This window comes from Molothrus aeneus, unplaced genomic scaffold, assembly GCF_037042795.1.
Source record: "Molothrus aeneus isolate 106 unplaced genomic scaffold, BPBGC_Maene_1.0 scaffold_19a, whole genome shotgun sequence".
Classification (NCBI taxonomy): Eukaryota; Metazoa; Chordata; class Aves; order Passeriformes; family Icteridae; genus Molothrus; species Molothrus aeneus.
Genome location: NW_027098863.1, coordinates 976,622 through 991,000, shown reverse-complemented (window position 1 = coordinate 991,000; position 14,379 = coordinate 976,622). Strand labels below are relative to the sequence as shown.

Sequence of the window (14,379 nt, the reverse complement as noted above, 5' to 3'; positions counted from 1 at the left end):
CTGGCAGAACTCATTGAGAGAGCTTTAAACTAGATCTGAAGGGGGTAGGAAATCAGCTGGGCTGTCTGGAAGCAAGCCCAAGGGTGGTAAGCCTGAGTTAGGGCTGAAATCAGCAGCCCAGCTGAGGTGCATGTATACCAGTGCACGCAGCATGGGTAACAAACAAGAAGAGCTGGAGGCTATGGTCCAACAGCAGATCTATGATGTAATTGGCATCAGGGAAACGTGGTGGGATGACTCACATGGCTGGAGCGCTGCACTGGATGGCTACAAGCTCTTCAGGAGAGACAGGAAAGGGAGAAGAGGTGGAGGGGTGGCCCTTTATATTAGGGAGGCTTTGGACACCATAGGTATTGAAATTAATGATGATGAAGTTGAATGCCTGTGGGTGAGAATTAGGGGGAAGACCAACAAGGCTGACATCCTACTGGGAGTCTGTTATTGTCCACCCAACCAGGAAGAAGTGGTGGACAACTTATTCTATAAACAGCTAGAGAATGTTTCTGGATCATCAGCTCTTGTTCTTGTTGGTGATTTCAACCTGCCAGGCATTTGTTGGGAAATCAATACAGCTGAAAAAAGGCAGTCCAGGAAATTTTTAGAGTTTGTGGAGGACAACTTTTTGTGGCAGTAGATGGGTAAGCCCATCAGGGGAGGGACTGTATTAGATCTTGTTGTTTGCAAGTAGAGATGGGCTGGGGGGAGATGTGGTGGTTGGAGGCCACTTGGGGAACAGTGATCATGAAATCATAGAGTTCTCAATATTTGGTGAAGTCAGGAGGAACATGAATAAGACTTTTACATTGGACTTCCAGAGGACAGACTTTGGCCTGTTTAGGAGACTTATTCAGAGAGTTCCTTGGGAAGCAGCCCTTAAAAACAAAGGAGTTCAGGAAGGATGGGCATGCTTCAAAACAATGATCTTGAGGGCACAGGAACAGACTGTCTCTGTGTGCCAAAAGACAAGTCGATGAGGCAAATGCCCAGCCTGGATGGGCAAGAAGGTTTTGGAGGAACTTAAGAATAAAAAGAGGATGTATCATCTTTGGAAGGAGGGTCAGGTCTCTCAGGTAGTTTTTAAGGGGGCTGCGAGAGCATGTAGAAAAAAAAACTAGGGCAGCCAAACTCAGAATTTCAAATGGCAACTTTTGTAAATGCCTTAAATTGAAAGATGTAGCTGGGTGTGTTTTCAATTCCTATATGTTAGAGATGGGGCAGTTATCTTTTGTTAATTGGGCAGTTTTCTTTATCTTTGCCTCAATCAATCCCCCTCTGGGGAGGTATCTTCTGTTAATTGGCCATTGAGTCTCACTGTATGACTGATAAAAATTACATAATCTCATTGTGAGATGCTCTGCCCAGAGTGAGGAGCCAAGCATTCCTACTGAGATATAATCTGAGATTTTGGGACACCAGTACAGCTTTTCCACTGGATTCTCAGAGGAGCAGCTTTCAGCCCCACTGGATGCCCAGAGGAGCAGCTTTCTTCTCCACTGGATTCCCAGAGGAAGACCAGGCCCATCTACACCACCACTGGACCTTCAGAGGAAAACGACACCTTTCTACAGGATCCCTGCTCCAAGAGAACCCCACCTGTCACTGCAGGGGCACTGCAGCCACCATTCAATCGGACCTCTACCAAGACCAACAAGTATTCTGACTCAGTAGGTTTTTTTTGTTGTTTGTACTATTTCATTTGTATTTTTAGTTTTCCTAGTAAAGAACTGTTATTCGTATTCCAATATCTTTGCCTGAGAGCCTCTTAATTTCAAAATTATAATAATTCAGAGGGAGGGGATTTACATTTTCCATTTCAAGGGAGGCTCCTGCCTTCCTTAGTGGACACCTGTCTTTCCAAACCAAGACATTAACCCTTAGAGGAGAATTGAAAATATATACCCCACACTCATTTTAGAAGTATCCTAAGCTAAAAGACTGAGAAATGTCTCACTTATTCCTGTATGTTGAATGTTGAAGCCATCTTGATAGCTAATGATTTAGAGCTGATTGTGAGTAACGAACTCAACCCTGCCCAGTTCTTGTATGGAGAACCAGATGAGGAATTTATACATAATTGCCTAGAAGTTATAAACTATCAAACTAAAGTAATGAAGGACCTAACAGATCAAGCACTCCAAGGTGGAAAATGATTGTACATCGATGGATCTTCATGGGTAATAAAGGGGCACAGGGTATCGGGGTACGCTACAGTGCATGAAGGGTTGGTGGCCATAGAAAAGAGAAAGTTACCTTCCAACTGGTCAGCCCAAGCATGTGAGTTGTATGCCCTAAAACGAGCTCTGGAAATGTTAGCACGGAAAAGGGGAACAATATATATAGACTATAAATACGCTTTCGGAGTAGCACATACCTTTGGAAAAATTTGGGAAGAGAGGGGGGTATTCAATTCAAAGGGAAAGGGACTGCTTAATGAAAAACTCATTTTAGAGGTGTTAGAAACATTACAATTACCAGAGGAAGTAGCAGTGGTGTATGTTAAAGGACATCAAAAAGGGGTGACTCAGGAGGTAAAAGGGAACAATTTAGCTGATTTAGAAGCTAAAACAGCAACTGAATCAGAGACAGAAAAACTAATAATAGTATTAACATCCATGAGAGAAATGCAAAAAGTCCCTGTATTCAGTGGAACAGAAGAGGAAGAACTTCTCAAAATAGGAGCCAAGAAAGATAATGAATGGAAGTGGAGATTAGCAGATGGGAGGCAAATGTTGAATAAACCCCTTGCCGAGAAAATGCTAGAAGACATACATGGAACAACACATTGGGGTACACAATTGTTAAGTGGTCAATTTCTAAGGGACTGGGGATTCATTGGAATTTTCAGAATAGCTAAGCAACTAACTGAATGGTGTGTGATATGTCAACAAGTGAATAAGAAAATCCTGAGGAAAACACCCATGAGGAGGGCGAGAACTAACCTTACAGCCCTACCAAAACATCGATGTAGACTTTACTGAGCTTCCCCACATACAATGGTGGAAGTTTTTGCCAGTGATAGTAGATCACTTGACTGATTGGGTAGAGGTGGTACCCACTGTGAAAGCCAGTGCCAATGTTGTGAGTAAAACATTTCTAGAATCAATCATTCCCCGATATGAGATGGTAAACAGGATTGACTCTGACTGAGGAACTCATCTTACATCAAAGATATTGCAGAAACTTGTTCCGGGCCCTGGGAGTAAAATGGGAATTACACATTCCATGGCATCCACAGAGTTCCCGTTGGGTTGAGAGAATGAATCAATCTCTTAAAAGAGCTCCAGTTAAGCTAATGACTGAAACCTGAATGTCATGGATAAAATGTCTCCCTTTGGCCTTATTAAGAATGAGAACCCAACCCCAGACAGGTCTGGGGGTTTCACCCTATGAAATGATGTTTGGGTTTCCCTTCCTGACCTCACCCCAGAAGGCTGCCACCTATGAGGAAGGGGAGGCCAATGCCAAGAAATAAGTGATGTCTATAGCACAAACCTTAGAAGGGCTAAGACATAAAGGGGTAATTCCCCAAACTACCACCCTGGATTTCAGAATCCATAATATTAATCCTGGGGATTGGGTGATGATTAAGTCATGGAGAGATCGGCCTCTAACTCCTCAGTGGGAAGGTCCCTTTCAGGTCCTGCTCACCACCGAATCGGCCGTGCGAGCTGCAGAGCGGGGATGGACTCATGGCAACAGAGTCAAAGGCCCAGGAGAAGAACCCAAAGAGTGGACTATAACATCCAGGCTGGGTGAAACAAGATTGACTCTCAAGCAGAGACTGAAAGACAACCAGAAAAACACCAAGATGCCCAAAAAGTAGAGTCAAGGTTCCACCAACCAGCTTGAGAACTGTCTTTCTGTTTTCATGGGTGAGAATTACCAGCATCTGTTGAGGAGAAGTGCACAAGGGACTGTAAAAGGCAATGGGACAGCTTCTTCAAGAAAATAAGACAAAGGAAAGAGGGCAAGACCGGGTTGGCCTCTGTACTCACCCCTAAGATGCACCAACTATGGGTAGCGACCACATAGGCACGGTAGATGGGAGTGAAAGCCATACTGGACCTCTGGGATGCCCTTTTGTCCATTCCAAATGAGTGTGCCTATGGAAAACCTGAGATTTTTTCTCCTGTTCCCACTGTCCTTGCCCACATCAACAGATGCTGGTATGACTCATTCAAGACAGAGAGAAAATTTTTTACTTAATTGTTCGAGAAAAATGACTTCAAGAAAAAGAAAAGGGGGGAGTGTTGTAGATGAGTAATCCTATGGTTGACTCTCACAATTAGGGGGTGAATATTAAATATATGTTAGGAGAAGTTTAGTAGATGTACAGTTATCCTTCCCCTTCCCCTTGCATTGTTAACACAGGATGGCCTCAGTAGCTGGGGCATTTGGGAGGGTTGGCTTGTTCCTATGGCAGCACCTGACCTCCAATCAAGGTGTGAGACAGTGATCTCCACCAGTGGACAGTGAAGAAGGAGTCAATTGACAAGACTTTGGGAGGGGCTAGAGGTATAAAAGAACATTCATTTTATAGATAAGTACACGCTGACTGAATTCTTTGCTCCTGCTGCTGTATTCTTTTCTTTCTTCAGTCTTCTGTTTTATTTTGATACGGTCTTAATAAAGCATTTACATTTTTGAAAGTGAAAATCGTTTCTCACATGGGGTAGGGGAATGTGGGGCAAGGTTGTCCACACTGGGTCAGATCTCAAGGTAAAACTTCACTGACCTGGCCAGACCTCCTTAGGAGAGACCCTGGATCAATATCAATCACAGAATGCTGCAATCACATCTTGTATAATAAGAACAGCAATAAAAGACATCCTTTAATAAAGGAATACATATTTCTTAGAAGCTCTTTGTAATATTTTTCCATAACTGTAAAAGGAAATCTTCCTGATGGTCTGCTCCAGACCAGAGGGAAATCAAGGCAGAGCCATGGTTTGTCAGGACTTGCTTGATCCTAATGAGCCCTGTGGTGAATTTGGAGCTGAGCCCTGGAAGTTCAGGGCTCAGGAGGAGATTGCACAAACCTTTCCAGGAGTCAAATTCAGAGGAAAAACTCAAAGTGTCTCAATGCATGAATGGGTCTCACTGAGGTCCATCCCCAACACAGGCTCCTCATGGACTCCTTGGAGGAGAGAATTGGAGGCCAGAATGGCACAAAAAAACTCTGAGAGATTCAGAGTGGAAAGGAAAATCCAAAGTACCTCAAAAACCTTGAGTATCTCAAAGTACCAATGAGCCCTACTGAGTGTCAGTACAAAGCTCTCCAGGGACTCGTTAAAGCAGAAATTGGGGCCATGATTGCACAAACATGTCACAAACTCTGTATCAATAGGGAAACACCAAGTCCCTTAAAATAACCGAAGTACCTTGAAGCAGTAATGGTCCCACTGATTGTCATTACTGATAAAGCCTCTCCAGGGACTAATTACAGCAGATAATTGGAGGCCATGATTGCAATAAACCTCTCAGAGACTCCAAGGCAAAAGCCAAAGCCAAAGTCCTTTGAAAAACCTGCAGTCCCTGCAGGGAGCATGAAGGAGCCCCCAGGGCCATTGCTGAGCAAGGCTCCCCAGGGACTCCTTCCAGCAGATCCTTGAGGCCACTGGGATGTGGGCTAGGGGGGGATGCTGAGGGCAGCACAAGGGGCTGACAGTGCCCAGCCTGGCTGGGGCTGTGCCAGGAGGCCCCAGGGCCTCAGGACAAGGTGTCTCCTCACGGACCCTGCTGTGCCCCAGGGCACCAAGACTTGGCTTCTCTTTGTCCCCACCGGTCATCACTGCCTGCAGTTCTCTGCTCTGCCTGGGGCCTGGGGACACTTGCTCAGTCGTGTCCCTCAGTGGGACCCATTAAAAGTCCAAGAAACTTTGGAGTTGGATTCTGCCTTGGAGTTCTGCAGAGGTTTCTTCAGCTCCCTCTCAGGGACCGATGTTCAGGGCCTGAGCACAAAGGCCCAGAGGCTCATTAAAGTCCTTGTGCTGTGTCTGTGCTGCTGAGCTGGACTGGGCTCCTGGCACAGAGGCAGCTCCTGGTCACCAAAAAGAGCTTCAAAAGCACATTTCACTTGATGAGCAGCTCTTCTGCCAGCCCAGCAGGGGTGGGGCACTGCCTGCAGCCAGCCCGGGCACAGCACAGAGGCACAGAGGGCTTAAACTCAGCCTGGGCTGGGAGCACAGGGCAGAGCTCACTCAGGGCTCACTAGAGCAGAAATCAGCCCAGGTTTGAAACAGTCATTCCCTGGCTGAGGGAAGAGAAGCTGCAGTTCCTGCAGGGATCCCCTGGAGCTGGCACATCCCACAGCTTTTAGGACCTTTCAGGAGGACTCTCAGGGCTGCTCCAGGGCAGGGCTGTGGCCCTAGGGCAGGGCTGGCTTTCCCTGCTGCCCCAGCCCAGGCACAGCCCAAGGCAGCTCCTGTTGCCAGGCTCTGCTGCAGGGCTGAGCAGCCGGGGCTGCAGCCAGGGTTGCCCAGGGCTGTCCTGCAGAGCAGGGTCCTGCAGGGATCTCCTTGTTGTGCCCTGCCAAGCTCTGAGCTGCCCTCCTGGGTGCAAATATGTGCCAGAGCCTCTGGGAGTTCCCTGAATGTCCCACAGGGAAGGGCAGAGCTGCCACAGCTGAGGAAATGCTGCTGGGTTTGCCAAGGGAGCCGTGAGCATCCTTGGCACAAGGGGGTGCTGAGACCTTGCCCAGAGACCTTTAGAGAGGGTGAGACATTCAGGGATCCCTCTGCTCTGGGCAGAGTCTGGTTTATCCCAGGGTGGCCCAGGAGTGTGATTGTGCTCTAATTCCAGCCAAAGGTTTTCCCACAGCAGGACGAAGGGTGAGTGAGTTCCAGCTGCAGGGACTGTCTACAGGGAATGGGCCAGGTTTGGCTCCAAGCAGCCTCTCGTGACTTGCCACTGTCCTTTCTCCATGAACAGGTGCCCATGTGCAGCCCCAGCAAATGTCCAACAGCAGCTCCATCAGGCACTTCCTCCTGCTGGCAATGGCAGACACGCGGCAGCTGCAGCTCCTGCACTTCTGCCTCTTGCTGGGCATCTCCCTGGCTGCCCTCCTGGGCAACGGCCTCATCATCAGAGCCGTAGCCTGCGGCCACCACCTGCACACGCCCATGTTCTTCTTCCTGCTCAACCTGGCCCTCGCTGACCTGGGCTCCATCTGCACCACTGTCCCCAAAGCCATGCACAATTCCCTCTGGGACACCAGGGACATCTCCTACGCAGGATGTGCTGCTCAGCACTTTTTCTTTCTCTTCTTCCTCTCAGCAGAGTATTTCCTCCTGACCATCATGTGCTACGACCGCTACGTGTCCATCTGCAAACCCCTGCACTACGGGACCCTCCTGGGCAGCAGAGCTTGTGCCCACATGGCAGCAGCTGCCTGGGCCAGTGCCTTTCTCACTGCTCTCATGCACATGGCCAATACATTTTCCCTGCCCCTGTGCCATGGCAATGCCCTGGGCCAGTTCTTCTGTGAAATCCCTCCAGTCCTCAAGCTCTCCTGTGGCAAATCTTATCTCAGAGAACTTGGGCTTCTTATGGGTAGTGCTTTTCTGTTACTTGGCTGTTTCATGTTCATTGTTTTCTCCTATGTGCAGATCTTCAGGGCTGTGCTGAGGATCCCCTCTGAGCAGGGACGGCACAAAGCCTTTTCCACCTGCCTCCCTCACCTGGCTGTGGTCTCCCTGTTCCTCATCACTGCAGCATTTGCTCACCTGAAGCCCCCCTCCATGTCCTCGCCATCCCTGGATCTGGCCCTGTCAGTTCTGTACTCGGTGGTGCCTCCAGCCCTGAACCCCCTCATCTACAGCCTGAGGAACCAGGAGCTCAAGGCTGCAGTGTGGAGACTGATGACTGGATGGTTTCAAAAACATTAAACTGCTGTCCAGTTTCTGCAAATCACTTGTATTAAAACTAATCCTTGGTACTTCTTGTTGGTTGGTTATAGGTGTTTTTTAATTTGTTTTAATTTTTTTTACTATTTTCCACAAAGAAATATCATTGTTTGTGCCATTTCTCATTTTGTTTCTCTCCACCTTCCCTGTGACCACAGAATGTGTCAATGAGGGGCTGTACTCTAGGTGGCTTTAAAAGAAGTAAAGGATCTCCCAGCAGAGTTTTCTGGAGAGATGCCCTTTTGTTCCCTTCTCTGAAGCTGCAGCAGCAATGTCTGTGTGCAGGGCTGGGGGCAGATCAGTGCTGGCCCAGCAGCTGTGCCCAGCAGCAGCAGCAGCACTTGGTGCTGCCAGTGCTGCTGCCGTGGCCCTGCCCCGCTGCCCTGGTGGCCCTGGTGTTGCTGCAGGGCCTGAGTGCTCTGGGGGCCGGGCACAGCCCTGGGGGTGGCAGTGCCGGGGCTGCAGCAGGGACAGGCCATGGGCACTGCTGGGGCAGCGCTGACGCCTCAGGCCAGGCCCTGGGGGCTCCAGGCTCCTTGCCCAGGCTCTCTCAAGAACACGGCCAGGCCAATGCTCAGCACAGAAACCCCCGTGAGCAGCCCCAGGCTGGCCGTGGGCAGGCTGGGGGCAAACAGCATGGCTGGGGCTCTGCAAGGGCCCTGGGGCAGACGGGAAGGAGCAGCAGAGCAGGGGCTGATCCATCCCCAGTGCGCTGCACAGCCCAGGGCAGCGTCCCAGAGCGTCCTCATGCAGCTGCCAAAAACATCCCCCCTCTGCAGCCCTGGCCTCTCCCCCAGCTCACACAGGTGCCCCATCCTTGCAGGCACAGACACAGCAGCACAGGCTCAGCAGCCCCTGGTTGCATTGCACACAGCAGGGGGAACACCCCCATGCTGTTGCTGTGGGGACATGAACCTGAGGGAGCACAAATGCCATCAGCCCCTGGGGCCAGCAAGGCCTGGGGGACACCAGGGAAACCACTCAGCTTTGTCCTGGCCTCTGCAGTCAGCCAGAAAGTTTGTTCCCATCAGCTGGGAGTTTCCTGTGCCACTGCAGACGCTGTTGCTCAGAGCCAGGGCTGCCTGGCAGCCACCCCCAAACTGCCATCAGCATTCCCTCTGCTTCACCTTTGCTTTCTTTACTCCTCCTGCTACAAATTTCTTCCTCTTTCCCACCCCAGGGGGCCCAGAGATGGACACAGCACTCGAGGTCTGTGGAGAGCTTTGTGGACAGTTGGCTAGCTGAGAAAGGTCACGTCAACATAATACCGTTGGTTAAGTGAGAAAGAGGCAAGTCTAGGATTCAGCAGTCAGCGTCCAACCACTGACAAGGACATTGTGTCCTTGCTGCAACAACAGGATAGAAGAGAGGATCTTTTGCCAAAAATATGAGGATAGTTTCAGCAGAATAACCACAAGAATGTAGAAGCAGTAACAAAATAACCATAAGAATACAGAAGTAGGCGTGGTTGACTGATAAGTAATTAACCAATAATGAGCTGAGCTTTGCAATATGTATAAGCTTCATTAACACCAATATAAATATGTGTGAACTATCAAAAAGTTCGAGACTTGCTGATCACTCATATTGTGTGCTGCATTTCTTCCGCTGATTTCCCACAAATGGTGACTCTGCGACGTGATACCGGCAACGGCAACCACGGTGGATCGGTGTAGGAGTTCAGGTCCTGTCGCAGCAAGGATGGCGAATAAGCACCGCTGAAAAAGAGGAAGGTGCCGTGCCCTGGGTGACCTCAACGGAGAGCTCGGCTGATACGTGCTGCCGAGACCTTGTAGGGCTGCAACAGTGCTGACGTTTTTAAAATGGATAGAGAAAGGCAAGCAGCATATGATTTATTTACTTGCTTTTTACAAAAGTGTCAGGTTAAGGGCATAGATTTGCAGAAAGAGCTTCCTGGGTTGTTAGCTTATGGATATGAACAGGGAGTTTTTCAAAATCCTCATACAGTACATGAGTTAACGGAGTGGCGTAAATTTGGGGACAAGCTGTGGGAGGCAGTCATAGATGATGATAAAACTGCAAAAAAGTTGGGAAAGCTGTGGCGGGTTGTGCATGATGAGTTATTACAATATCAGGCAGAAGAAAAGGCTGCTAAGCACGCTAGCGTGGCGCATGAAAAGAATAAGGGTTATGGGGACTGGTTTAATTGTCCGTTACCCCCTGCCACATCTACAGTTATTTTGCCACCAACATCGGCTCCTGCTTCAAGCAGCAGCTCACCCCCTGTGTGTGCTACAACAGCACCGTCCACACCGCCTGTGTCAAACCCTCCATCTCCTCCTCCTAGTAATGACCTGATCCCTGGGTCAGAGAGCGACCTAGCGGGGGCCATTGCACGGGGGTGAAGGGAGGCATGGGCAGCGGTAGCAAAAGATATCATGGATACGGGGGATGAGGAGGCTAGAAAAGCAGCTATGGATGTTGCTTGTCTGGTGATATATTCTCCTGTGGCAGGGGGGGGGTTTCAAGCAACAATAACTGCTCTAGACTGGAAGTTGTTGTCGCAATTACAGTCCACAGTTAGTCAATTTGGGGTAACCGGTGAGCCCACTAAACAAATGCTTGATTATATCAGGGGGACTCAGGTTTTGCTGCCGGCTGATTGCAGAAGAATAGCAAAGCTTATCTTCACTCAGCAGCAGCAGCTCTTGTTTAATGCACACTGGCAGTCACTCTGTCAGGAATGTGTAGCAGTAATACGGCAGCCAGGTGACCTGTTACATGGAATAACCCTAGAGGAGTTAATGGGTCAAGGGCCTTTTCTTCGGACAGAAGCACAAGCGTTACTTGGTCCTGATAAGTGTCGGGAGGCAATGCGTCTGGTGCGGCTGGCTATAGATAGGATAAAAGAGCCAAGGGGGATTCTTTCTTATATGGGAATAAAGCAAGGGAGAGATGAGTAATTTGGATCTTTTATAGATAAGGTAGCCAATGCTATTGAGCGGGCAGGAGTCCCTGATTTCATGAAGGGTACTTTGTTAAAACAATGTGCACTCCAGAACAGTAATCAGGCTACAAGGAACGTATTAAATACCCTAGGAGCTAATTGGTCTATAGAAGAAGCTTTAGAACAATTGGCGAATGTGCCCATAGGGAATCAAGCAATGTTAGTAGATGCTATTAAGGAGTTAGGAGCAGGATTACAAAAACAGGCAGAAGCGTCACAGAGTCAGGTGTTAGCTGCTCTTGCCCCCCTACAAGCAGCGGCAATAAATACTCCACGGGCTCCATCTCCTGGCCGATTCAAATGTTACTGGTGTGGAGGTATAGGACACATGTGACGGGCTTGTCAAGCAGCCAGCGTCTGGTGCCAAAATTGTCGCTTGGATACCCACAACACTGGAGCCTGCCGACGCCGCTCGGGAAATGGGAAAGCCAGCGTGTCCACCAGCCGCCGCGCCCAGACACAAGTAGCTGCTGTTAACACCTCAGTCCAGCTTCCCTACAACCAGCCACCGCTGGGAGCCTTGGATTGGACGTGGCAGCCTCAGTAGCAGTAACCTTGATGACCACCCAGCCGGAAAAGGTTCCGACTGGAATAAAGGGACCAATCATCATTGATGCACAACCTATGGGGAGCTTTGCTCCTGGGACGATCATCAGCCACCATGATGGGATTGTTTGTTTTACCTGGGGTAATAGACGCTGATTATACGGGGGAAATTTGTGTTATGGCGCATACTCTTTTTCCACCTATACAAATCGAGAAAGGACAAAGGATAGCTCAATTGGTTCCTTTGGAACAAATGGCTAAAACTTTACTCCCTCGTCAATCACAGTCGAGAGGGGAGCGAGGATTTGGTTTCACTGGAGGACTTACTTCATTAACAATGAACCTGAATGAATGACCAAAGCGCACTGTAATAATGGAGTATCGGGGTGGGAGGCAAACCTTGGAAGGATTATTGGATACTGGCGTGGACTACAGCATTGTTAGTCTGGATTTCTGGCCCCACAACTGGCCATTACAGCCAACCACAGTGACAGTTACTGGGGTTGGAGGCCTAAAACTTGCAAGAAAATCACCCATGTTATCTGTAACTATTGATGGAAAAACTTTGTGGAGTGTTTTCTCAATTGTACCTTTGCCCCCTACTGTACAGTGCCTTATTGGTTGGGACATTTTGGCTCAAATGGGAGTAGTGCTGACAAATGAGCACGCTTTAGGCTAATGGCCATTGTGTGGACTTTCCCAATCCCATTAACTTGGACCACGGACGTTCCAGTGTGGGTTAAGCAGTGGCCGTTAAAAAGGGAAAGTCTGGAACAAGTTCATATACTAGTACATGAACAATATACACAAGGTCATTTACAGTTGTCAACAAGTCCATGGAACACCCCTATCTTTGTTATTAAAAAGAAGTCAGGGAAGTATCGCTTACTACATGATTTGCGGGCTGTAAATGAACAAATGGAGCCTATGGGAGCCTTACAACCAGGATTACCTAACCCGGCTATGTTGCCAAGGGACTGGCCACTTTTGATTGTTGGTCTTAAGGACTGTTTTTTTACTATTGCTCTTCACCCTCGAGACACTCGGAGGTTTGCCTTTACCTTACTGGCGTTAAATAGGGAAGAGCCAGACAAGAGACTTGAACGGGTTTCTCTTCCCCAGCGAATGCGCAACAGCGCCACCTTGTGTCAACTGTATGTTGACAATGCTTTACAACCTTTGCAGCAAGCCTGGCCTGAAACAATCATTTATCATTATATGGATGATATTTTATTTGCGCAACTGCAACCTTTTACAGGTCAACAAATTAAAAAAAAACATGATGCCCTGAAACTACATGGATTGGCTGTAGCTCCTGAAAAAATTAAATTATCTGCACCTTGGAAATATCTAGGATGGATACTTACTGATCAAATTGTTACCCCCCAGAAATTGCAATTAAATATTAAAATACATACATTGCATGATGCTCAAAAGTTACTTGGTGATCTACAATGGCTGCGCCCTATTGTAGGCATCCCTAATGAACTATTAAATGAACTTCGACCTTTACTGAAAGGAACTGATCCGGCACAGCCTGTTCATATAACCTCTGAGCAGGTCAAGACACTTCAACACATACTGGACTGTGTGAAACAAGGCAGTGTTCGGAGACGCGATCTTAACCTCCCTATACAGCTGACAGTTTGGTGTAGAACTAAATTTTTACTGGGTGCACTTACTCAGCATAACAGAAAAACAGGGGAGGTGTGGGCCTTGGAATGGATATCTCCTCCACTTCAACAGCATAAAACCCTTCTTCAATAAATTGAAATTTTGGCTGATTTGCTTAAAAAGGGTTGTGAACGGGCATTACAGATTATGGGAAAGGAACCTGATCAGATACAGATACCAATGAAGAAGGATACATTGACCTGGTACCTGACAAACAGTATGGAATTACAAGAGGCTCTGTTGGGAGCCGGTAGCGTGATTGCCACTGATGATATTCCCAATATACCATTGAATTGGGTAGGGCAGTGGGGTTGGATTCAATGCCCAAAAAGATCACAGAAGCCCCTGTTGGATGCTATAACAGTCTATACGGATGCAGGAAGAAAATCCAGAATGGCTGTAGTGACCTGGCAGGAAAAGGGACAATGGCACCATCAGATTCTCCAGGCTTCTGAGTTGGATACTTTACAAACGATGGAGCTATTGGCTGTTGTATGGGCCATGATGCACTTTTCTGGGCCTCTCAACATAGTGACAGATTCTTTGTATGTTGCAGGAGTGTGTGAGCGAATAGAAGATGCCTCTATAAAGAGGTTCAAAACAGGAGGTTACATGAGCTGTTTATACAGTTGCAGAGGGCAATTAAGCTGAGGAAACATCCTTTCTCTGTTATCCATATCAGAAGTCACAAGTGGGATATTGGTCTAGGAGAGGGTAACGCGTGAGCAGATAAGCTAGTGTCAATCACACAAGCAACTCCAATTCCCAGGCAGACTATGGCCAGAGAGGCACATTCCATTTTTCACCAAAATGCAAAAGGCCTCCATAGGGAATTTCAGATATCTATGGAGGAGGCACGGGCAATAGTCAAAGCCTGTCCCGTATGTAGTCATCATAATGGGGGCTGTGGGTTGGGTCTGGGAGTTAACCCAAGAGGGCTGAACACAAATGAAACCTGGCAAATGGATGTCACACATGTTGCTGAGTTTGGGAGGTTGAAGTACGTGCATGTTACTGTAGACACTTACAGTCATTTTATATGGGCCACAGCACAAACTGGTGAGAAAGCAGGGCAGGTGGAGAGAATCTCAGTAGTTGTTTTGCAGTAATGGGAGTGCCACAGCGCATCAAGACAGATAACGGGCCTGCTTACTGTAGCAAAAGAATAAAGCAGTTCATGCAAATGTGGGGGATAGAACACGTAACAGGCATCCCTAATTCTCCTATAGGGCAAGCAATTGTAGAGAGAGCAAATGGTACCTTGAAAAGATATCTGGGTAAATACAC

General features: G+C 48.1%; 2 protein-coding genes across 2 annotated transcripts in view; both read left to right on the top strand.

The window, feature by feature from the left end:
- The window catches only part of LOC136569710 (zinc finger protein 271-like), a 366,367-nt gene that overhangs the window by 327,285 nt on the left and 24,703 nt on the right, over positions 1-14,379 (top strand). The gene's annotated exons all lie outside the window — the stretch shown is intronic.
- LOC136569742 (olfactory receptor 14J1-like) lies at positions 6,954-7,886 on the top strand. Its single transcript, XM_066570112.1, has one exon. The coding sequence runs from the start codon at positions 6,954-6,956 to the stop codon at positions 7,884-7,886; it is 933 nt and encodes a 310-aa protein (XP_066426209.1).

What these genes read in the sequence shown, in the direction of transcription:
- LOC136569742 (XM_066570112.1), top strand. Translation starts at nt 6,954, where the DNA reads ATGTCCAACAGCAGCTCCATCAGGCACTTCCTCCTGCTGGCAATGGCA.